The following is a 24,820-nucleotide window of genomic DNA, read 5'->3' on the forward strand; positions in this document are numbered from 1 at the left end:
AGTATACAACCTGAAATCCATCCTCTTCACTGACATCCACGAAACAAAAAAACCCCTAGAATGAATGATAGAAATATCGAAGCCTCGAAGATCCCCTCCCTTCACACAAAGATTATCTGAGCAAGTTCCCCAGTTACTGATTTTTTTTTTAGTTTTACTTCACACTTCTGGACATTTTAGTATTTTACTAGTTTGCTTGGGTCAGTTTTATACATCTTGAAAAATCTTACTGGATCAGTTAAAAGTATGCCCCCGCCACAAAGAAATCAACAATAAGGCCACCGTTCTTAACCTTCCTTCATCTAGGTACCTAAAACAACTCTGCTGTTCAGTTGAATGTAATTATGGTACGTAATTTCACTTTTATTCCTTTTTTTGTTAATTGGTCTTTGTAAATTCCTGTGATTAGGCAAGGGTTAAATCGGTTGGCAGCGTGGCTTGGTGGGTCAGAACAGCCTGTTCTGTGCTGTATCTCTAAATTAATAAAATAATATATTTCCAGGGCCTAATGGGATCAATCCCAGTTTATTGAGAGGCAAGAGGAGATTGATGGGTTCTTGACAGAGATCCGTGTATCCTCTAGTCACAGGCAAGGTCCCAGGCAGGAAAATAGCTAGCATTGTTCCCTTGTTTAAGAAAGGCAAGAAGGTCAAACTAGGATTACATAGGCCTGTGAGCCTTACATTGGTGGTCAGGAATTATTGGAGAAGATGCTTAGGGATAGGATTTATTCACTATCTAGAAAAGTATGGCTGCATTTGGAATAGTTAGCATGACTTTGTGTAGGGAAGGTCATATTGATTAACCTTTTTTTTTCTGGAATTAGTGAAGATGACTGATGAGAGTAGGACAGTGGATGTTACCTACATGGACCACGGAGCACTGGGCAAGGTCCCTCATGGTAGGCTAATCGTGACTAAGATATATAGGATCCATTGAGACCTGGCAAAGTGGATTCAAAATTGCCTCGGCTGTAGGAGAGAGAGGGAAATGATGGAAGGACTGGTGTTCTGAAAGGGTATAGATGGAAGTGATTTGGACAAAAATATTGGTGGGCCAATTAGTAAATTTGCAGACAACAGAATAATTGGCAGAGTTGTGGATAGTGAGGAAGGTTGTCAAATGAACACAGCCCGCTATACATGAATACGACATATGTCAGAAAAATGGCGGATAGAGTTTAATCTGGACGAGTGTGAGGCGTTGCACTTTGGAAGGTCGAATTTCATGGGAAGGTATACATTAAATGGTAGGACTCTCAGGAGCATTGATATGGAGAGGGATGTTGGGGTGTAAGTCCTTAGCTCCCTGAAAGTGGTACCACAACTAAAGATAGGGTGGCATGGTTGGTATATTGAGTATATTACTTGTAAGTCACATTTTAACCGTATAAAACTTTGGTTAGAGTATTGTGTGCAGTTCTGGTCACCACATTAAAGGAAGGACGTGGAAGATTTGGGAAGTGTGCAAAATAGGTTCAGCAGGCTGTTGCCTGGATTTGACAGTATTAACTGTACGGAGTTTGGACATAATTGGATTGTTTTCTCTGCAGCATAGGAGTTTGAGTGGTAACTTGATAGAAGTACTTAAAATTGAGAAGCAGAAATTGAGTGAGATGGTCCAAGTCTTTTTCCCAAGGTGGAGATGTCAAATACTAGAGGCTTAAAGTGAGAGAAATAAATTTAAAGGAGATATGCAAGGCTTTATGTTTACAAGGAGAGTGGCAAGCGCCTGAAATGTGCTGCCAGGGTGGCGAAGGAAATAGAGATGATAGAAATGATTAGCAGGCACATGATGTACTCGCTTTACACTTATGACTGTGTTGCTAAGCACAGCTCCAGTGCCATATTGAAGTTTGCGGGCGACAACACTGTCGCTGGCCAAATCACAGGTGGTGATGAATCAGCATACAGGAGGAGACTTGAAAATCTAGCTGAGTGTTGTCATAACAACAACCTCTCACTCAATGCCAGCAAGATCAAGGAGCTGATTATTGACCAGGGGGAGGAAACCAGAGGTCTATGAGCCAGTCTTTATCAGAGGATCAGAAGTGGAGAGGGTCAGCAACTTTAAATAGCTGAGTGTTATTATTTCAGACGACCTGTTCTGGGCCCAGCACGCAAGTGCAATTACAAAGAAAGCACGGCAGCACCTCTACTTCCTTAGGAGCTTGTGGAGATTTGGCATGACTTCTTGAACCTTGACAAACGTCTATAGATGTGTAGTGGAGAGTATATTGACTGGCTGCATCAGAGCCTGGTATGGAAACACCAATGCCCTTGAATGGAAAATCGTACAAAATATAGCGGACACAGCCCAGTCCTTCACAGGTAAAGCTCTCCCCACCACTGAGCACATCTACACAGAGTGTTGTCACAGAAAGCTGCATCCATTATCAGGGACCCCCACCACCCAGGACATGCTCTCTTCTCACTGTTGCCATCAGGAAGGTGGTACAGGAGCCTCAGGACTCACACCGCTAGGTTCAGTAACAGTTACTACCCCTCAGCCATCAGGCTCTGAAACCAAACAGGATAACTTCACTTGCCCCATCACTGGAATGTTCCCACAACATACGGATTCACTTTCAAGGACTTTTCATCTCATGTTCTTGACACTTATTGCTTATTTATTTATTATTATTATTTCTTCTTTTTGTATTTGCACAATTTGTTGACTTCTGCAGTCTGGTTGAACACGCTAGTGGGGCACTCTTTCAATGATTCTGATATGGTTATTATTCTATGGATTTATTGAGTATGCCTGCAAGAAATTGAATCTCAGTGTTATATATGGTGACATACATGTACTTAAATAATAATATTTGCCTGGAACTTTGTTTAGATAGACTGCACAGCACGTGTAGGCAGATGGGGTGAGTTTAATCTGGTACAGGTACCATGATAGCCCAAAGGGCCTGAGCCAGTGCTGTACTAGTCATTGTCGTACTTTATTGATCCCGGGGGAAATTGGTTTTCGTTACAGTTGCACCATAAATAATAAATAGTAATAGAACCATAAATAGTTAATAGAACCATAATGTAGAACATGTACTGTTCTACATTCTAAATCTTAGGAGTGGAATTCAACTGCAATGTTTGTCCAATTAAGATGTGTCCGTCAGCGCCTTCCTACCTGAATTGTCTTCGTCTTTGCGTATCTTGAGCTTCACAAGTTCCTCGCACTGATGAAGGATTTGGATTGCATCTTCCACGGAGCAGTTATCCAAGCGGACGCTGTCAATGGCGAGAAGTTTGTCCCCCAGTTCTAAAGTTCCCGTCCTGTTCGAAATGCAAACCATAGTTACAGAGGAACCTTTCAACACGCTGTTAAGCTTTCAGTTTAACTTTGTGTTGGGTGGGCAAAGGCTGGAAATCTAAAAAAGAAATAATTCTTGAAATACTCAGGAGGTCAGGCAGTAACCATTGAGAAACTTAGGTGAATGAACTTTCATTAAGACTGGGAAAAGCTACAGATCGGCATGGGAAGAGAACAAATGCTCAGCTGCATGTTTGCAGAAGAAAATTCCATAAACAAACATTTTACTGTTTTGGCCAAAGGCGTAATTCCAAAATATCACTTACTTCTCCCTCCATACTCGCTGCCTGGTATACACAACACCTTCAGCATTTTCTGATCTTATTTTGAATTTTCAGCATCTATACTTTGCTATGATAAGACAAGGAGATCGGAGAGATTAAGTGATGAAAATTGCCGGTGGTATCTGTCCAGCTCTCAGAAACTTCAGGGTGTCAACTAATGAAGCAAAAGCCTAGCAGCTTTCTACAAACGTTTGTAGTTTATTTTTAATTTGCATGTCAGTCTGTGTGTGTAATTTTTCATTGATTCTATTGTATTTCATTGTTCTACTGTGAATGTCTGCATGAAAATGAGTGTCACATATATGGTTACATGTACGTGCTTTGATAATAAATTTACTTTGAACTACCAAGCTCAGTGGTGAGTTCAGTTTCAGAGCATTCAATCATTCTAGCATTTTCCCTGCAGTTCATTTCAGTTTTCTCCATGTCCACAAAAAAGCAGACCCCCAGCAGTTAGAGATGAGCAAAATTTGGCTCATGACACAACCCAGGTGTATCATTCAACTGAACTCTGGTCAGAAATTCTCAGGTTCCATAAGTAGGTACGAACATTAATTTATTTACTGATCTGGTATCTACTCATGGCAGCCAAGGAATGTAAATTCAGTTAATTAAATTAATTTAGTGTGAGCATTGAAGTATTCATTGTCATTAAAACCCATCTGGTTCACTCTTTCAATGAAAGAAATGAGAGATTCTGCAAATGCTGGAAATCCAGAGCAACACACACACACACACACACACACACACACACACACACAAAGCTGGAGGAACTCAGCAGGTCAGGCAGCATCTATGGAGAGGAATAAACAGTTGATGTTTTGGGCTGAGACCCATCATCGGGACTGGGAACGAAAGAAATCTGGTTACTCCATTTCCATCTTCAAGATCCATTCTCTAAAAACACTCAGTTCCACAGCAATTTGGGGTGCAAATAGCATTTAGCCAGCAACATGTACAAATGTATATCCTCTGTAAGAATTAAAAAATGCACAGGCTTCTGCCTAGTTACTGATCTTAGCAGAAGGCACCATGTGAGGTGCTACAAGCTGAGGTGAAACAAGAACCAAATATTCAGCTCTTTTCACATTTTTAAATTTCACCTGGCAAATGTTCCTATACAAACAATAGAGAAAAACAGGCTAGGTTCTGTAATCATATATCCCACCAACATTGGCTGCTAAAGAGCCACTAGGTATTACGGACTCCTTCCTCTCCAGTCATTTATCTTTTCTATCCACCTGGCTTCACCCATCAACTTCTAGCTACCCCCCCCCCCATCTTTTTATTCTGGCATCCTCCCCTTCCTTTCTAGGCCTTATTCATTTTCGTAGATGCTGCCTGATCTGCTGAGTTCCTCCAGCATTTTGTGTGTGTTATAATGGACCCATCCTTGATGAAAAATCATTGGACAAGACTGCCTGGAGAAACTGGGAGAAAGCCCTTAAAACAAAATGTAAGGTATTTAAGACCACGTGTGGGCCAAGAATTAAAACAGGACTTCAGGCACCTGTATGAGGGTTACGGTTGGCTAGAGATAAGGAACTATTAGATTTGAATAGCTGCATAAAAGGTTAGGGTACAAGAGCAGACGGGGGTTGGGACTGCATATTGGCACGGATAGAATGTTGGCTAACGAAGAGAAAAAAAGTTGGAATAAACTGGTATTTTTGGATCAGCAATCTGTAATTGGTGTAAGCCCACAAGGATCAGTACTGAGTCATTAATTACAATCACCATTAATGATCAGGATGAATGCAGTGAGTATAATGTGGCTAAATTTGCTGATGGTTCAAAGATAAATTGGTACGTAATTTGCATGGAGGATATTTGATGAATGACATTGAGAGGGTGGACTGAAGACAACAGTTCTGTGCTGTATGGCTTGGTGACACTGAAACACTTGCAGATAGGTTGGGCAAGTAAGCAATCGTTGAGTCTGTACCTTCAGGCTTCTGTACCTCCTTCCTGATGGTAACAAAGAGAAGAGGGTCCCCTTGGTGATGGGGGTCCTGAACAGCGGACGCCGTTTTTCTGAGGCACTGCTCCTTTAACATGGCCTGGATACTACGGAGGCTAGTGCTCACGATGGAGCTGACTAATTTTACACCTCTCTGCAGTTTACTTCGATCCTGTGCAATAGCACCCCCTCCCCATACCAGATGGCCTTGCCACCAAGTCAGCAGACATAATATTATGCAGGAAAATGTTATCTACTTTGGAAGATAGACAAAAAAAAAACTCATATTTTTGAATGGAGTAACACCATAAAATGTTGCAGTGCAAAGATATCAGGAAGTCCTGGCACATGGAAGTCAAGGAGTTGTCATACAGGTACAGCAGGTAATTAATGGAATGCTGGCATTTGTTACAAGTATTGACTATAATGTTAAGTGAGTTTTGATACAAGGCATGGGTGAGAACATATCTGAAGCAGTCTATACAGTTCTGGGTTCCATATTTAAGGAAGTGTATACTTTCATCAGAGAGAATTCACTAGGTTGACTCCTGGGATGAAGGGATTGAGCATGCTGGTCCCAATCCTTTTGGAGTTTAGAAGAACAAGAGCTGATTTTATCAATACACGAGAGCTCTAAGTTAGCTATTAAGACATACAGTACATGGTTCAGTATATTCAAGGTGGAGACTGACAGAGTATTAATCCACAAAGAACACAGGGAGAGCACAGAAAGCTGAGACTATGATTGGATTAGACATGATCATAATGAATAGCGAATCGGCCTAAAGGTATGAGCTGATCTTCTTCTCTTGTTCTTCTTTCTCACATCAGTCTTTGTGGGATGCCAGTTGGCACTATATGCCCATCTTCCATCACCTGTGATCCATTGCTCATCCTCTCACTTCACATGTTCCTTCACTTATTCTATTATGTTACCTTATTTTAGCGTTTTCGGGAATTACAACTACTATATTATACAAAATACTCTGCAGATGCTGGGGTCAAAGCAACACTCAACACGCTGGAGGAACTCAGCAGGTCGGGCAGCATCCGTGGAAATGATCAGTTAACGTTTCGGGCCAGAACCCTTTGTCAGGACTGAAGAGGGAAGGGGCAGAGGTAGCCACCCACTTCAACTCTACTTCCCATTCCCATTCGGATATGTCCATACATGGCCTCCTCTACTGCCATGATGAGGCTAAACTCAGGTTGGAGAAGCAACACCTCATATACCGTCTAGGTAATCTCCAGCCCCTTGGTATGAACATGGAATTCTCCAACTTCCGGTAATTCCCTTCCCCTCCCTTCCCCTATCCCTATGTCACTCTGCCCCCTCCCCCAGCTGCCGATCACCTCCCTCATGGTTCCACCTCCTTCTACTACCGATTGTGTTTCCCCCTATTCCTTCTTCACCTTTCCTGCCTATCACCTCCCTGCTTCCCCTCCCCCACCCCTTTATCTTTCCCCTTACTGGTTTTTCACCTGAAACCTACCAGCCTTCTCCTTCCCACCCTCCCCCCACCTTCTTTATAGGGCCTCTGCCCCTTCCCTCTTCAGTCCTGACGAAGGGTTCTGGCCCGAAACGTTGACTGATCGTTTCCACGGATGCTACCCGACCTGCTGAGTTCCTCCAGCGTGTTGTGAGTGTTACGATATTATTGAAGTGTGAGCTTTTAACCTAGAAGCAAAGAGGTAACACTTTGTGGGGCGGTGGTTTGAGGGGCCAGGTTTGGAGGAGGAGCTGATAGATGACAGTTATTAATACATCTATAACAATTTAAAATTTGATGGCTCATGGAAATATTAGTGAATCTGCAGTCGTGAATATTATTGAGTAATCAGATTGATTATATCGCTCTTTAAGAGGACATTGGGAAGATATGAATGTTAAACTTGGAGAATGGTGACATTAATAAAGGGTAGATTTTAATGGCTGCAACATTAGATGTAACATAAAAAAACAACAGAAGAAATTAATTAACTTTTTTCGAAGGACAGGATTGTAAAACATGATCCTAAAATATTGTTAAAATCCTCAAATCTCATTAAATAAAAAATGAAAATGCTTTAAGTCCCCGTCAGTTCATAGGAAGGTATTAATCTAATGATAAAAGCTGGTTTTTATATAACTGAGGTCTTATAATCTAGAGGCAAAGATATAACAATTTGTGGAGCGGTAAATAGAGGGGGCAGACTTGAAGGAGGAACTGACGGATGACGATTATTAATACAACTATAGTATTTTAAAATTTGATCATGGAAATTTTAGTGAAAGTGCAGTTGTGAAAATTGTTGAGTATCGTTGACGATAGAACACAAACGAATCTTCATAGAGGGATCAGAAGTGGAGTGAGTGAGCAATTTGAAGTTCCTGGGCGTCAGTATCTCTGGGGACCTAACCTGGATGCAACATACTGATGCAACTATAAAGAAGGCAAGACAGCGGCTACATTCCACTTGGAGTTTCAGAAGATTCAGTTTGTCAACTAAAACACTTGTAGACTTCTACAAATGTACCATAGATTGGATTCCGTCTGGTATGGGGGGAGGGGCTACTGCACAAGTAAGTTGCAGAAACTTGCAAAATTAATCAGCTCCATCATGGGTACCAGCTTCCATAGTAACCAAGACACCTTCAAGGACCAGTGCCTTCGGACATGCCCTCTTCTCAAGGAAGGAGGTACAGAAGCCTGAAGGCACACACTCAGTGATTCAGGAACAGCTTCTTCCCCTCGGCCATCTGATTTCTAAATGGACATTGAACCCATGAACACTACCTCACTACTTCTTTACTTCTGTTTTTTTTGCACTGCTTATTTTAACTTAATCTAAAAAACTCAGTTTTTTTCCTCTATCATATATTTCTTTGTACTGCTGCCGTAAAGTTAGCAAATTTCCCGACATATGCCGGTGATATTAAACCCAGTTCTGGTTCTGAGTAATCCGTGTCAGTGACACCAGAGATCTGAAGATGCTGAAAATCATGAAAGACACACAATATGCTTCGAAACAGTCGACATTTCGAGACTGTTCATCAGGACTTCATCAGATCCTGATTATGAGTCTCGGCTTGAAACTTCCAGAGTTTATTCCCCTCCAGTGTCAATGATTCAACTTAAATACCTTGGAATACCTGTACAGGACTTACCATGCACATATTTATTACAATTCACTGCATTAAGTCTTGTAAAACAAGTTCACAAATTTACAGCTAGATATATACTGAAACTAGAGATAAAAACCTTCAGAATGAGATAACTTACCTGTGCGCAACACTTCCCTTTTTGATGTCAGAAATAATGAGAGGATCTCCTGGTCGTCTGCTTGCAGGTGCTGTGGTAAAAGAAGTGACATTTTGACGTTATGGTACACATCTCAAAGGAGAGAAACATTTTTTCTCACTCTGTAAAAGCTGCTGTTAAGTTTGAAACAAAACTGGTGTCAGATTAACAGCTGCAACACAAGACCGTTTTGAATTTTCCAACAAGAGCAAGAAAGAATAATGGAACAGGAATGTTAAAATATGAATGTTTTTCAAAGATTACTCAACAAAGAATTGCACGGAAACAACTGATAAAATGGTTAAAAATGATTTAAAGAAACCCTAGCTTCATTTCACAAAGAAGAGAAAATCTGCAGATGTTAGAAATCCAAGCAACACAAGTTAAAATGCTGGAGAAACTCAGCAGGCCAGGCAGTATCTATGGAAAAGAGCGCAGTTGACGTTTCGGGCCGACACCCTTCAGCAGGACAGCCCAAAACGTCGACAGCTGAGATCCTCCAGCATTTTGTGTGTGTTGCTCCCTATCTTCATTTTACAGGTTTTCTTAAAATTAAATAAAATTCCAGAACCATTTGATTTTACTTCATTTAATGGAAAACCTTTCAGAAAGTTAAGCTGTTACATAAGTTCCCGAACAAAAGAATGTTAATTCATGTTTTACAATGATACAGTTCAGATATCTTGAAATGGAATTCAGAATCACAAGATTCGCTCATTGCTATTCATTTGGTTACTGCCTTGCCAGGCATGTGAGTCAAAGGTGTATGATACCTGGTTCCCAATCCTTATTATCTGGGTTAGTTTCAGTTAAATTTAGAGGGGGTAGGGTGGGGTTGGGGGCATGAAGGGGATAAAATGCTAGACACTGGTTCTCCTTAATTGAGGTGCATCAATATTCTCGGAAAATGCACACACAGGAAAGCTGAGGAAAGGCAAGGCTAGGTCACAAAGAATCCTCTGGTTGAAAAGCCTATTAACATTCAGCAGCTAGGCCAACACATATAGAACAGACACTGACTTGAGTAGAAATGTGGTAGTATTTGGTAGTAATAAGTTAGTGGGACAGATCAATAAAAAAGAATACTTTTTAAAGTTGTAATCCAATCATTGACTGATTCTAGCCCAACAGTGCAGCAAGGGGATACGTGATTCAGTGACTATATTATGCAACAATAGGTTTTGAAAAGTATTAAAAATAAGTCAATTTTCATTAAATTCCAAGACTATAAGTACCTTCTTAGAATGTTTTGCAGAGTTTACATTTTCCCTCATCTCAGAAATTTTAATTAAAATATGCTGTTAATCATCCAGTAAAAAGACCTGATTTTAAATGTATGTGCAAAAGTCATCAGAACCAAATTCTGAACAGATTTGTGCTGAAATTTAATAAAAAGACCACAATTTTATATAGTGCACCTGTATTAACGACTCCAGAAATAGGTTTAAATACTCTTTAGTACTTGCCATTCTCAATTACGACTATTAACCAACAGACCAGAAAAACGTTCTTCCATCAAAAAAGCTTGCAAGAATCCCATTACACAAACTGTCCAGAATGTGCTGTACCGAGAGAAGCAAGTGAACATTAGGTCACAGCACATTTCTGGAAGTGACTGGCTGCACACTATTTAGTGATTGAATGGCAGAGGGCTGGGTGCCTTTGGAAAAACATTCTTTGCTTGTTAAACGTGAAGACTGCAGGAGCAAACCTTTCATTTTACCACCTGCAAAGCGGGGCTGCGTTATGCATCACTGGAATCAATTTTCCAACTGTCCAGTTTGCAGAGACATTGACAGCAGTCTTCAGAATACCACTGAAGGAATGGAGTCAAATTATCAAGCTGAGGAACATCAAACAATCTGCTGGAAGAACTCAAGGGGTCAAGCGGCATCTGTGGGAGGAAAGGAACAACTGATATTCCAGCCTGAGACCGTGCACCAGGGCTGAGAATGGAGAAGTGAGATGACCACTGTGAACAGTAGAAGGGGAGAAGTGAGGCAGGAGTCGGGGGTGATTGGCAGATTCAGGGGAGGTGTGATTCCCTTCCTTGCTTGACCCACTGACTCACATAAGCAGTTGTTTTTTGCTCAGAACCTGTTATAGCGAGCCAGAACCATTAGTGCCTATTGGTCATCTGAAACCAATCCCAGACTGACTTTCACTGATTGGTCATTGTCCCAATCAAGGACACAATTGTTCTGGGGTGAACCATTTAAATAGTCATCCTGGGGAGTGTGAGTTGAACTGAGTTTTGAGACTGGTGTAGTTTTACCAAATAAGGGTTATTTTGAATTCTATCTTGTCTTGTTGTTTGGTTTCGGGTCTCATCAGCAGCTACAGACAAACACACACCACAGATTCCAGCATCTGCTGCTTCTTGTGTTTCCGTGAAGTTGGTGCTTAGTTATAAATAAGGCAGAAAGATTTGAGAGAATGACCAATCAAAGAATTAACAGAAGCTCATCCTGCACAGTATAGGCACAAAACTAATGCTTACAATGCACGAGTGCAAAAGTCAACCACAGCAGCATCAGGACTGAAACATCTGCTCAACGGTATAGGATGAAAGGGAAATAGTCAAGCGGAATCTGGGAGGGAGCTCCTTCACCAAGGGCAGGGGTTCCCAACCTTTTTTATGCCTTGGACCAACTCCATTAAGCAAGGGGTACATAGACCCCTGGTTGGGATCCCCTGACTTAGAGTGTGGTGTGAATGTGGAACAAGCTGCCAGCAGAAGTGGTAAAACTTACCAGAAGTCTGGATAGGTACATGGATGAAAGGGGCATAGAGGACTATGATCCGGGTGCAGGTCGAAGGGACTGGGCTGGCATGGTCTAGATGGGCCGAAGGGTCCTTTCTAAGGCATAGTATTCTATAACTACACACAAAATAGCGGCATTAAATAGTTGTACAATTTAGGAATATCTGGTGTATAAATTATAAGTGCATCACACCATTAAGAAAACCCAGGTATGAAATGCAATGGATCTTGCCTGTTCACTGGGCAGGGAAGGCAGTGGCATCGACATGAGGCCACGTATGAGAGACCTCTCTGTTGCCTCATTAGGGCAGCATGGTAGTGTAGTGGTTAGCACTGCTCCTTACACTACCAGCGATGCGGGTTCAATTCCCACTGCTGTCCATAAGGAGTTTGTATGTTCTTCCTGTGACCGCGTGGGTTTCCTGCCTCAGAGCAGAGTTTGTAAATTGCCCTGTGATTAGACTAGGGTTAAATTGGGGGTTGCTAGGCAGCACGACTTGAAAGGACAGAAGGGCCTATTCTGTGCTGTATCTCAATAACTAGCTAACTAACTAAATAAATAAATAACATGATTGTGTGGACATTTCCCTGCACTGTTTAACACTAGTGGGAATGGTGCAACATTTCTTTGAAACAAGACATTAGCTAGGAGACTGGTAGCTGCAGGGAGAATGGCCCAGGGCAAGGATTCTCAACCTGGGTTCATGGCCCCCTTGCTTGATAGTATTGGTCCATGGTATAAAATAGGCGACGCAGGAGGAACCCACTGGATTGCTGCTGCTGGAGAGTTTGGGAGGGAAGGTCTAGAAAAGATAGGGCCCAAGGTGTAGTGGCAACAATTGATCCAAAATCAAAACAAAACTATCGCCACCAGCCTGCGAACCCACGGAGTCGTTATACTTGTGTGCCATTGCTCTAAAGAGTCAAGTTCCTTATTTTGATCCTTTATTATCAACGTACAATTAAGCACTGTTGAGCATTTTCTCATCAGTCAGCAAAGATATGACCTCTGCGGTCCCACGCTACAAACTGCCACGAAATAAGCATGAATACCTAATTTATTCCCTTCGCTTACCACAACCCCACTAATATGACTCGTTACCATAACAAATATAATAAAAGGGCAGCACAAAATATATGGTGCCTACACAAGGTTTCAATGGTATAACAACCAGGCTCCTTATGCACAGAGTGAAAGTGCTTATTAAAAATAATAGTTAACCTTCTCTTCAGACTTCATGATGAATAAGACCAGTTTTACCATAATCCTAACAGGCTGACATGAGACACAAATGCACTCTAACTACTCCTATCCTCTTCTCATTCCCTAATTATCTATCCAGCAAATACATACAGGGACATCTATGCCTTCTTTTGATATGCTAATCTTTGCAGCATCAATGAGCCAAGAAATAGCTGGCTAAAAGCCTTGTAATTTTTAGATTCAAATGCACCAGTCCTGTTCTCTGGAAGTGTTGCATTATTTTCATAACAACATTTGATTCCAGTCTGCAATCTCAGATTTTAGGTGACTATTATTAACTTCAGAAGGCTCATTTTGAGATATCACAATATATAATAGCACTGAAAGTGCAAGATGACTTTGGGATCCACCGTCCATTCTACACCCAATTTTATGATATTTATTAATCATTTGTTAATTTGTTTATTATTTGTTTTAATAGTTACCCTTAAGAGGTAATTCCAAAGTCAGCTTCCATAAATACCAATATATCATCTATATTAGCTCTCATCTGAGATTTACCTTTAATGAACAATCTGTAAGATCATCTGTAACAGGAGCTTTATCTACACTGGAATCAAAATGCATAATATTTATGGGAATTATCCATTAGTTTAGAAACATGTAAATCTGTGTGTGGATTTTTATGACTGATGATAAATTAGTATTACAAAAATTAATCAATTAATAATATTAAAAGTCTCCCAAATTTTCCTACACTATGATGAAGAGCTGAGGAAACTGACTTCTCTTGTCGCATTTGTGTTTGTCAACAAAATGATATAATTTAAACTGAGGACAAGAAACTGATACTGAATATTTTACAGAATCCCAAAGGAACATCATCTTGGCAGTTCAGTCACAAATCTGCTCGTGAACAAGTGGCAGCAGAGCTGGAGAAATGGCTGCACCAGTGATATCTCCATAAATATAAATGTCTTATACTCACGTTTATTGGGCCCCTGTGTTGCCAGCAGAGTATCTACATGCAACAAAACAAATTATAATCCGACACTTTGTGCTTCAGGGACAACAGAGGAGAAATCCAGTCACAATTCACAATAAACTTCTTTGGTCCTCTCATTGAATTTGGTTTGTGAAATTGCTTCCACACGAAGAACCCTGAAGTAGATCAACCTGTTTTATTAAGTGACTGATAAAACCATCCTTGCTTGTCCTCAAAGGTTTCAACTCTAAAGCTCTCCTATCCGGCCTTCTCTCCAAATATCAGGTCGTTCATTACTCATTGTTATTGTTACCTACCTGCCTTTCAGTCATCCTCTATGAACTGACCCCTACTCTCAACAAAACTTCATATCCGTGTCTGATGGCTCTGCAATGTTTACTCAGCTTTGTGCTGAGGCCTGCTCCAACTGCTCCGGGCTTTGTGTCTGTGGACTCACTTTTGTTCTGAATGCTATTTGCTTACTTTTATTATTTGCATAATAAATAATAAATAAGGGGTATATGGGGTGTCAGGGAGGGGTAGCACCTCTGGTGAGGGAACATGTCGCGTCCTTTTCAAGGCAGTTAGTCCACCTTTGGTCCCCACCTGGCACTCAGCTCTCACTTGTGGCTCCCCGTAGCTGTTTGCATGCGACAGCGGCCACACCCCGGGCAACGGCTTCGACAAGCCGGCTAAACCAGGTGAGGTTAGCCGACGGGTCTCAAACCCTCGGTGAGATAGGGGGTTGTCTATCCCAGCATGTGAAGACAGACTCTGGCGGATTGAGCGGACGAGACCAATGGAAGGTCCAACGGTCAAGAAGGCGGTCTCTGCAAGCGTCGTGGAACGTGTAGAGCACGACAAGACACAGAAGACGTCCTGGTCATCCACTGCGCCTAGTCCTATCTCCAGCCGTCTCGACTCTGTCTTGCCACCGGATCCAGATGGGAATTGGGAAGAGAGAGTGAGGCTGACGCTGCGCAACTCTCCCCCACTTAAATCCATATCATGCGCTAGTCTTGACACCATCAATGGTGTCGAGGTCTTCATTGACGACGACAATGGACGAACATGACATTACTTGCACGGTTTGTTATTTTTCTCTCTCTGAACATTTTGGGCATTTGACAGTCTATTTTTTAATGGGTTCTTTCGGGTTTCTTTGTTTTGTGGCTCCCTGCAAGGAGACAAATCTCAAGGTTGTATAATGTATAGATAGTTTGATAATAAATGTTCTTTGAGCTTCTAATCCTTCATTGCTTCATTTCACCCTTTTCAATAAAGATTAGCGTTGTGTACTCTCTTCCTTGAAGCTCACGCATGATGAGAATATGTACACATTCTCATCATGCACGAGTTTTAAGTGAGTACATAACACTTATCTTTAATGAAAAGGGGTGAATTGAAGCCATGAAGGTTTGAAGTTCAAAGTTCAAAGTACATTATCGAAGTTTCTATACATTGTAGAACCTTGAGATTTGTGTCCTTACTGGCAGCCACAAAGAAACCCAAAAGAACCCATTTAAAAAGACTGTCAAAAGCACCCTTTTTGGGATGGCAGTATATGGAAAATCTGTTTATTTGTTTACCTAATGATACTGGAAGGAGTAGATCCTTCTAGCCCTTACAGCCACACTGCCCCAGCACCCACGCCAACCCCGATTAACCCTACCCTAATCACAGAACAATTTACAATGATCAGTTAATCTACCCAGTTAATCTTTGGACTTTGGATCTTGAAACTGGAGCACCTGGTGCATTCCATAGGAAGGGCATACAGAGATTGCTTACAATGATGGTGAAATTGAACTCTGAACTCCAATGCCCCAAGCTGTAATCGCGTTGTGTTAATCACTACGCTACAGTGGCGCCTGATGTAATGTAATTGTTATCACACTGGCGTAATAGCTAATCAAGTGTCGCATGGCACAGAGTGTAAGGAGTTGCTGGGCTTTCTGTCATTGTTCATAATCATTAATTTTGCATGGGATTGCTGAATTTCTATCAAATTTGCCAGCACTTAGAGGGAAACACATGTGACCCTACTACAGTTACAGGGCAAATGTAAGTGCACACCCTGTCATAATTTAGTACTATTTTAAAGTAATTATTTGTGGGAGTGGAGACAAGTCACCAATTGCCCCCACCGGCCCTGTCCCCCCCAACATCCCAACACTTGCTCATGGCCTTGTGGGCAGGCACACCCAGTTGCACGTGGTAGCAAAGTCTTACGTTGTCTCAGTCGCATTCTTTTGCAGTTTTGTCAACCCTATCACTTTCCAAGTGCTACCACTAAAAAATCTTCCAATATCTTTTTAATTTCTTCATAGCATTCAGCCTTGCTGCTTTTTACCCTTCAATAAAGGTAAGTACATTTGGAAATACGAGGGGGAGACAACTATTCAGCCTCTTCTGCCTGATCTGCCGTTCAGTAAGATCATAGAACACAGAAAAGTACAGCCCAGTATAGACCCTTCGGCCATGTTGTTGTGAGGTCATGGCTGATCTCTTACTCAGCTCTACATTCCTGCACCAACCCTAGAATTCCTTCACTCTTTTAATACCTAAGTGACTTATTAATCTCAGAGCCCTCACCATTTCTTCAGCAGAGAACTATAATCGTTCACTATTTGGGGTTGACAGGGCTAATAAATTAGTCATGATGGAACGGATGAGCAGACTTGATGGGCCAAATGGCCTAATTCTGCTCCTATCTTTCATGGTCTAAAAGGTCTAGATAAAGGGGACATGGATGTTTCTAATAGCGGGAGAGTCTAGAGCCAGGAGACACAGCCTCAGAATAGGATGTCCCTTTAGAACAGAGATTAGGAGGAATTTCTTTAGCCAGAGGGTGGTGAATCACTGGAATTCACTGCCACAGCCAGCTGTGGAAGCCAAATTATTGCATATATTTAAAGCAGAGGTTGATAGATTCCTGATTAGTAAGGTCGTCAGGGGTTAAAGGGAGAAGATAGGACAATTGGGTTGAGAAAGAAAATATGGTGGAATGGCCGAGCAGTCGCGATGGGCCAAATGGCCTGATTCTGCTCCTGTGTCTTATAAATTATCAACCTGAAGCTTGAGTATTTATTCAGAGCCTTCACAATTTTCTTCAGTAGAAAATTCCAATCATTCACTATTTCTAGGTGAAGAAATTTCATTTAATCTCCATCCACAGTGGCCAATTCTTTATTTTGAGAGTCTGACTCTGTTCGATTGAAAGGGCTCAAAGTCCTTTTAATACCTGTCACATCTACGTAAAGTGCTTCAAGAAAATTCAAAGCAAGAAATCTCAAATAAATCTATATGTATGAATTGGAACTAGTAAAGATGCAGAGATGACAACTTCACCAGCAAATAAACACATTTTACAAAACTGCAGAAATCCCCAGAGCTACAGATTTAACCATGAACTCTGTGAACATTCACAAACCAGCTATTCACTCATCATTAAAAAAAAGATTAACTTACTATTTGCATTTCCATCAAAAACCTCACATACACCGAGTGGCCACTTTATTAGGTACAGTGAAACCCAGTATGGTCTTCTGCTGCTGTTCAAGGTTCCACCTGCTGTGCATTCGGAGATGCTCTTCTGCACACCTCTATTGTAACACGTGGTTATTTGAGTTATTGTCACCTTCCTGTCTGCTTGAAACAGTCTGGCCATTCTCCTCCGACCTCTCTCATTAACAAGGCATTTTCGCCCACAGAACTGCTGCTCACTGGATGCTTTTTGTTTTTCAAAGTTCAAAGATTATTTTTATTTATTATCAAAGTATGTATGCAGTATACAACTCTGAACTTCGTCTTCACACAGACTGTCATGAAACAAAGAACAGCCAGAGAACCAACCCATTCAAAGAAAACCTCCAAACATCAGAACCCCCATACCCCATGGGCAAAAAATGCGCAAAGAGCAACAAAAGAAAATCAAAAACACAGAATATAAGACACAAAAGACACATGTTACTACAGTTCAGATCACAACATTCTCGTAAACTTTAGAGACCGTTATGCATGAAAATCCCAGGAGATCAGCAGATCTCGAGATACTCAAACCACCCCATCTGGCACCAATAATCATTCCACAGTCCAACTCATGTAGATCACATTTCTTCCCCTTTCTGATGTTTAGTCTGAACCTTTTGACCGTGGCTGTATGCTTTTATGCATAGGATTGCTGCTACATTAGATATTTGCTTTAACCAGCAAGTGTACAGAATAAAGTGGCCACTGAGTGTATATAAAAGTTATTTAAAATGTTTACTTCATTCTCAAAGATAATGATGAGTAGTGATGAGATCAAAAAGACTTTTGAACATTACAATGTACCCTGTTCTACATAACAATATTTATAGAAGTAGTATCCTTACAAATTCTATATCAACAAAATGTGAGGATATCTTAATTTAAATACAGTAAAAGAAATACCATGATACATGCTAAATTATGCAATTCCTTGAAGGTAATTAAAGAACAACTAATATAAGTAGTATCTATACATTGCACTCAATTTATTTGCTTAATCCTTCAAAAAGATAATTTATGTCCACAACATAAACACACATTATAGGCAAAAAATATTAAAATACTAACAAAATAAATTACATTAAAAATCTCACAACACACACAAAATGCTGGAGGAACGCAGCAGGCCGGGCAGCATCTATGGAAAAAAATGTACAGTCTACATTTCAGTCTGAAACCCTCTGGCAGGACTGGAGAATAAAAGAGCTGAGAAGACGATTTAAAAGGTGGGGGGGCGGGGGGAGAAAGGTGAAGAGTGAAACTATGGGGGGAGGGGTGAAGTAAAAAGCTGTGAACTTCATTGGTGAAAGAGATACAGGGCTGGAGAAGGGGGAATCTGATAGTGGAGGACAGAAGGCCATGGAAGAAGGAAAAGGGGAGGAGCACCAGAGGGAGGTGATGGACAGACACGGGGATAAAGTGAGAGAGGGAAAAGGGTATGGGGAATGGTGAAGGAGAGGGATGGGGGACATTACTGGAAGTTCAACAAATCGATGTTCATGGTATCAGGTTGGAGGCTACTCAGACGGAATATAAGATGTTGTTCATCCAACCTGAGTGTGGCCTCATCATAATAGTAGAGAAGGCCACGGATTGACATATTGGAATGGGAATGAGAAGTCAAAATAATATGGGTGGCCACTGGGAGATCCCGCTTGTTCTAGTGGACGTAGCGAAGGTGCTCGGCAAAGTGGAATCCCAATCTATGTCAGGTGTCGCCGATATACAGAAGGCCACACCGGGAGCACCGGACACAATAGATGATCCTAACAGACTCACAGGTTAAGTGTTGCCTCACCTGGAAGGACTGTCTGGGGCCCTGAGTGGTAGTGAGGGAGGAGGTGTAGGGGCAGGTGTAGCACTTGTTCCGCTTGCAAGGAAAAGTGCCAGGAGGGAGATCGGTGGGGAGGGATGGGGGGGGAACGAATGGACAAGGGAGTTGCGTAGGGAGTGACCCCTGCAGAAAGCAGAAAGGGGGGAGGGGGAAGGGAAAGATGTGCTTAGTGGTCAACTTCCACAAGCCAAGCAACACACATAAAAGTTGCTGGTGAACGCAGCAGGCCAGGCAGCATCTCTAGGAGGAGGTACAGTTGACGTTTCGGGCCGAGACCCTTCATCAGGACTAACTGAAAAAAGAGCTAGTAAGAGATTTGAAAGTGGGAGGGAGAGGGGGAGATCCAAAATGATAGGAGAAGACAGGAGGGGGAGGAATGGAGCCAAGAGCTGAATAGTTGATTGGCAAAGGGGATATGAGAGGATCATGGGACAAGAGGCCTAGGGAGAAAGAAAAGGGGGCTGGGGGAAGCCCAGAGGATGGGCAAGGGGTATAGTGAGAGGGACAGAGGGAGAAAAAGGAGAGAGAGAAAAAGAATGTGTGTATATAAATAAATAAATAAATAACAGTTGGGGTACGAGGGGGAGGTGGGGGATTAGCAGAAGTTTGAGCAGTCAGTGTTCATGCCATCACGTTGGAGGCTACCCAGATGGAATATAAGGTGTTGTTCCTCCAACCTGAGTGTGGCTTCATCTTTACAGTAGAGGAGGCCGTGGATAGACATATCAGTATGGGAATGGGATGTGGAATTAAAATGTGTGGCCACTGGGAGCGCCTGCTTTCTCTGGGGGACAGAGCGTAGGTGTTCAGCAAAGCGGTCTCCCAGTCTGCGTCGGGTCTCGCCAAAATATAGAAGGCCACATCGGGAGCACCGGACGCAGTATATCACCCCAGCCGACTCACAGGTGAAGTGTCGCCTCACCTGGAAGGGCTGTCTGGGGCCCTGATTGGTAGTGAGGGAGGAGGTGTAGGGGCAGGTGTAGCACTTGTTCCGCCTGCAAGGAAAAGTGCCAGGAGGGAGATCAGTGAGTAGGGACGAATGGACAAGGGAGTCGCATAGGGAGTGATCATCTGCAGATTTTCTCTTGTTTGTGATTAAAAATCTCACTCAGATTTCTTTTATATTGTAAGAATGCATCAGGACCATTTCACGAAGCAAAACTAGCAGGTGTACAGGTGTGCCTAATAAAATGGCCACTGAGTGCAGATTACAAACTTTGTGTACATGTTACTCCAAAGTTTTCAATGAATCGACTAAACAAAATTACCAGCTGGCATGTGAGGAAGATGTAAAAGTGCTCAAAAATAATTAAACCCTTGGGTCAAATTCTTTAATAGTTTAGTAGAGAATGACTATCTGGAGATTTTAGCTCTGTTATTTATAGAAAGATCATTAAAAAAACTAATTTTTGAATTCACTATAAATGAAGTCACGTTCTCCGTTCAGCATGAGGTTGATGCCTTTCAAATTGGAGCATGATGTCTAACATATATTGGGTTTTGAAGAGCAGGTGCTCTCCACAAGCCACATTAATTTGATCTTGGCAAGTTATTAACTCACCAAGTCATTAAAAATCAAACTGCTTAATTAATGGGCCATAAATTACACTACTGAATGAGTTTTGCTGAACTACATTATGGTAATAATATTAAAGTCACTTGACTAAGAAAATACGGAGCCAGATAAACATCACTGCGCCTCAACCTTGCTCTGACATGGTTATTCTCCAATGGCATATTAAAGGTAAGGTCTGCACCAACATTACCATAAAGGCAACTTGAACGCGAATGAGAAATTAAGGCTCTTCATAATGTATACCAATAAAAAAAACATTTGCTCATGATTAATTACAAGATAAGACATTTCTGTCAGTGTAATGTACCAATGTTCAATTTTACAATTTTTGAACAACTGTTTTATACGGCTTTAGGGATAATTAAGTTTGCTCTAGTTCTTTATTTCATTTAGAGAGACAGCACAGTAAAAGCTCTTTCTGGCCCATGAACCCGTGCCACCCAATTACATCCATGTGACCAATTAACCTATAGCCTGTAACATCTCTGGAATGTGTAGCAGGCCAGTGATCAGCACTGGCGTCGTAAAATCGTTTCGCCAGATGCTACGCTACCTGGCTGCCTCCAGTACTCAAAGTTCTGAAAGTACAACTCTTACCATTGCTAGTTTAACCAGGGAACTATTTCTCTTAATATAATGGGCTGAAGGGCTTGTTTCCATGATGTAACGTTCAATGTTCTTAGCAACTTAGTTCACTTTTTCACCCATTCTGACAAGTCTAATCATATTACTTTGCAACTTTTAATATCTGCACCCTACTAACAGAGTCTTCAAAATGTGCAGGCTTTAAATAACACCGGACCAAGAGCTTGTGAACAACCAGAAAACAAATTGTGGAAACGATGTACTGTGAACATTCATGCTGGTTTATTTATCTCCGAGCTTTGAAGAAGGTGAACAGCATTGATTTTTCTGAGGATCAAGAACATACACACACAGTGTGATTGGATGTGTGAATTTACCAAGAGTTGGTATATTTAAACCTGTTACACATGATTCATCTTCAAACATCCAGGGTATAGATAGCTTGCCTGGAGCCAAATCGTGATCTTGATTGCTGAGGAACTTCTTTTGACATGAATGCGTGAGCATGAACTCTATTTGAATAACCCCACAGCAGGTCGGCAAAGCAGGCTTTAATCGAAGGTCAGTGACTTGGACAGAGTCTGAAGAAATGTCACTGTGATTTCAGCACAGTTTGATATGAATTATTCTCAACTTCAATTTCACCACTGCCGACCCTATTTTCCCATCCTTTCCTGAAGGGATCTCTAGACATGGGTCTTTCCAACGACATCAACATCCCAAAATAAATATTAAAAAACTTGACTTTCACTAACCCAATTTTCTCTTGTCCTTTCCTAAAGAGATTTCTGGACATGGGTCTTTCCAATGACATCAACATCCCAAAATAAATATTAAGAGGAATTTTACTTTTGATGGCAGTCATTTGTTAAGTAAGCAAATGTTAGCAGGCTATCAAACAAAGCTTTGCATGCCCTTAAACAAGGCTGGCATGTTTCTCTCTGGTGGCTCAGTAAGAAGTAAAGGGCTCCAGTGGTTAACCTAGTTGAGATCAGCTCTTTCAGAAAAGACTAGGAAAGTGCGTACTGCTTGGTGATTTTTAGAGGTCATGGTCATGTCGAGTATAAACATACATAACTCAGACTGAAGTGATTGATGGTAGAGCAGTGGCTAGATATGGTCTACATGTAAGACATTTGACAGGGTCCCTCCAAGTAGCCTAATCCAGATGATTAATATGCATATGACAAATGCTAATTTAATAGTTTGAATCAGAGCTAGCCTGCCCAAAGACAACAGCAGGAAGTGATGTTCTTCTGCCTGAAAGTCTGCGACAAGCAATGTGTGAGTAAGTAAGTTTGAAAGTGACACAAAGGTTGGTGGAATTCTGGTCAGTGCAAACGGCTGTGGAAGAATAACGCAGTTACAGACATGGGTGGAGAGATGGCCAGTAGAGTTTAATCTACACTAATGTGTGGTGTTGTACTTTGGGTAGTCAAACACAAAGAGAAATTACACAGTTAAAGGGAGGACATTTAATAGCACTTATGTACAGATAGATTATGGGACCCAAGTCAATAGTTCCCTGAAAGTGGCCATGCTTAGGTTGGGTGGTGAATAATGGCATGCTTGGGGCACTGAGCCTAAGCATGAAAATAAAGTAATATTATAGCTATATAAAACTTTGATTAAACTGCACTAGGGAGAATTATGTGCAATTGTGGTCACCCCATTAAAGAAACAAGTGGAAAGGGCGGAGAAGAGAATTACCACCAGATGCTACCTGGATTACAGGGTATGAGTTACGAGGAGAGGTTAGACAATTTCCTCTAATGTATCAGAGACTGAGGGGCCATCGGATTGGTTTATAAAATTACGAGAGCAGTACAGAGGACAGATGGTTGGAATCATTTCCTGGGGTTAGAAGGGTGAAGTACTGAAGGGCACACATTTAAGGTAAGGGGGCAAAGTTTAAAAGGGTTTTTTTAGGGCAAGTAGTTTTATTTACTTATTTATTGATCGATACAGTGCAGAACAGGCCCTTCCGGCCCACTGAGCCACATTGCATAGCAACCCACTGATTTAACCCCTAGCTAAAACACCGGACAATTTACAATGACCAACTAACCTACTAACTGGTACGCCTTTGGACTGTGGGAGGGAATCAGGGCACTGGGAAGAAGCCCATGCACTTCATGGGAAGGACGTACAGACTCCTGAATTCTGAACTCCAACAGCGTCACGCAAACCGTTAAGCTTGAGTGGCGGTTTTTTTCTGGAACTGGCTGCTGGGAGGGGTGATAGAAGCAGGTAAAACAGCGTCATAGAGAGGTACAGTACAGAAACAGGCCCTTCAGCCCATCTAGTTTGTGCCATACTATTTAAACTGCTGACTCCCATCAATCTGCACTGGGACCATAGCCCTCCATACCCCTACCATCCATGTACCTATCCAAACGTCTCTTAATCACTGAAATCAAGCTTGCATGCACCTCTTGTGGTGTTTAAGAGAATGTTATGACAGACAAATGAATATGCAGAAAGTGGAAGAACCTGAAGAGATTTAGTTTAATTTGGCATTATGTTCCACGCAGAATTGCATGCAATAATCCATGTGCAATGTAACCCAAGTTTTATATCAGTGGTGTGAAGGCCCTCTTACTGTGCTGTGCTGTGCTGTGTTGTTCAATGTTCCACTGTGCAACTGCGACAATGCTAGAACATTCTACAGCACTGAATGAGGGTTGTGATCACTACTCGTGGAACTGCAATGGCTCTTTGGGCCATTGCTAACCAATAAAAGTCTTTGCACATGGGCAACAGATGCAAGAAAGCCATTCTAAAACAATGCGAGAGAAAGGGTAGGGTCAATCTAAAACAGGGCTTCTCAATCTTTTTTTAGGCATTGCACCAATACCATTAAGCATGGGGTCAGTGGATCCCAGGTTGGGAAACCTGATCTGAAGGACATGTTCCCATTGTAAGTGCCTGTCTGTAAGTGTTGATTCTTCCCACTTACTCAAGGCTCATATTCATTCTGGCTGAGAGTAAAAGGCTAATGTTGTATCCTTTTTGTTGCCAACATTATGAAATATAATAAAAATAGCCATTTATAATTCTGCTACACAGATTGAAGAGGAGGTCAGACGCCAGCCCTGTTCAGTTGTGGGACAACTGTCTAGCCAGAGATCAATTTTATCAAGTATCCCCAAACCTCTGGGTTTTTTCCCCAGTCAAACAGGGTGAACGTCGCACGACATGTGCTGCAAATGTCAGCGGAGGCAGCCTCACCTCAAGCCTGCATGGTGTTGTAACTGTGAACACAAGTGGTTTATTCAGCATTCGAGACACTCTTGCAAGAAGAGGTCTGCTCGACCCAATATTACATGATATTTTTATATGCTAAAAACAAAGGTAACAGCAGGACAATTCTATAGTTACAATGTATCTACAATGCTTTCTTTGAATTACATATAGTTTTCAAATACCTCCTTCTTCACACTCTAGACATCTGAAATTAATGTTAACCCCCACTGACTCTATGCAGACATCTGGGGT

General features: G+C 41.6%; 1 protein-coding gene across 5 annotated transcripts in view; it reads right to left on the reverse strand.

Moving 5' to 3' along the window:
• The window catches only part of grip1 (glutamate receptor interacting protein 1), a 344,918-nt gene that overhangs the window by 25,171 nt on the left and 294,927 nt on the right, over positions 1–24,820 (reverse strand). For all 5 annotated transcript variants that reach the window (XM_063057778.1, XM_063057779.1, XM_063057783.1 and 2 more), the window contains 2 exons: positions 8,826–8,895; positions 3,136–3,281 (listed from right to left, as the gene is read on the reverse strand). In XM_063057778.1, coding sequence (XP_062913848.1) covers positions 3,136–3,281; positions 8,826–8,895 — 216 coding nt within the window. The remainder of the gene's footprint in view (positions 1–3,135; positions 3,282–8,825; positions 8,896–24,820) is intronic.

Source organism: Mobula hypostoma, chromosome 9 (genome assembly GCF_963921235.1).
Source record: "Mobula hypostoma chromosome 9, sMobHyp1.1, whole genome shotgun sequence".
Taxonomy (NCBI): Eukaryota; Metazoa; Chordata; class Chondrichthyes; order Myliobatiformes; family Myliobatidae; genus Mobula; species Mobula hypostoma.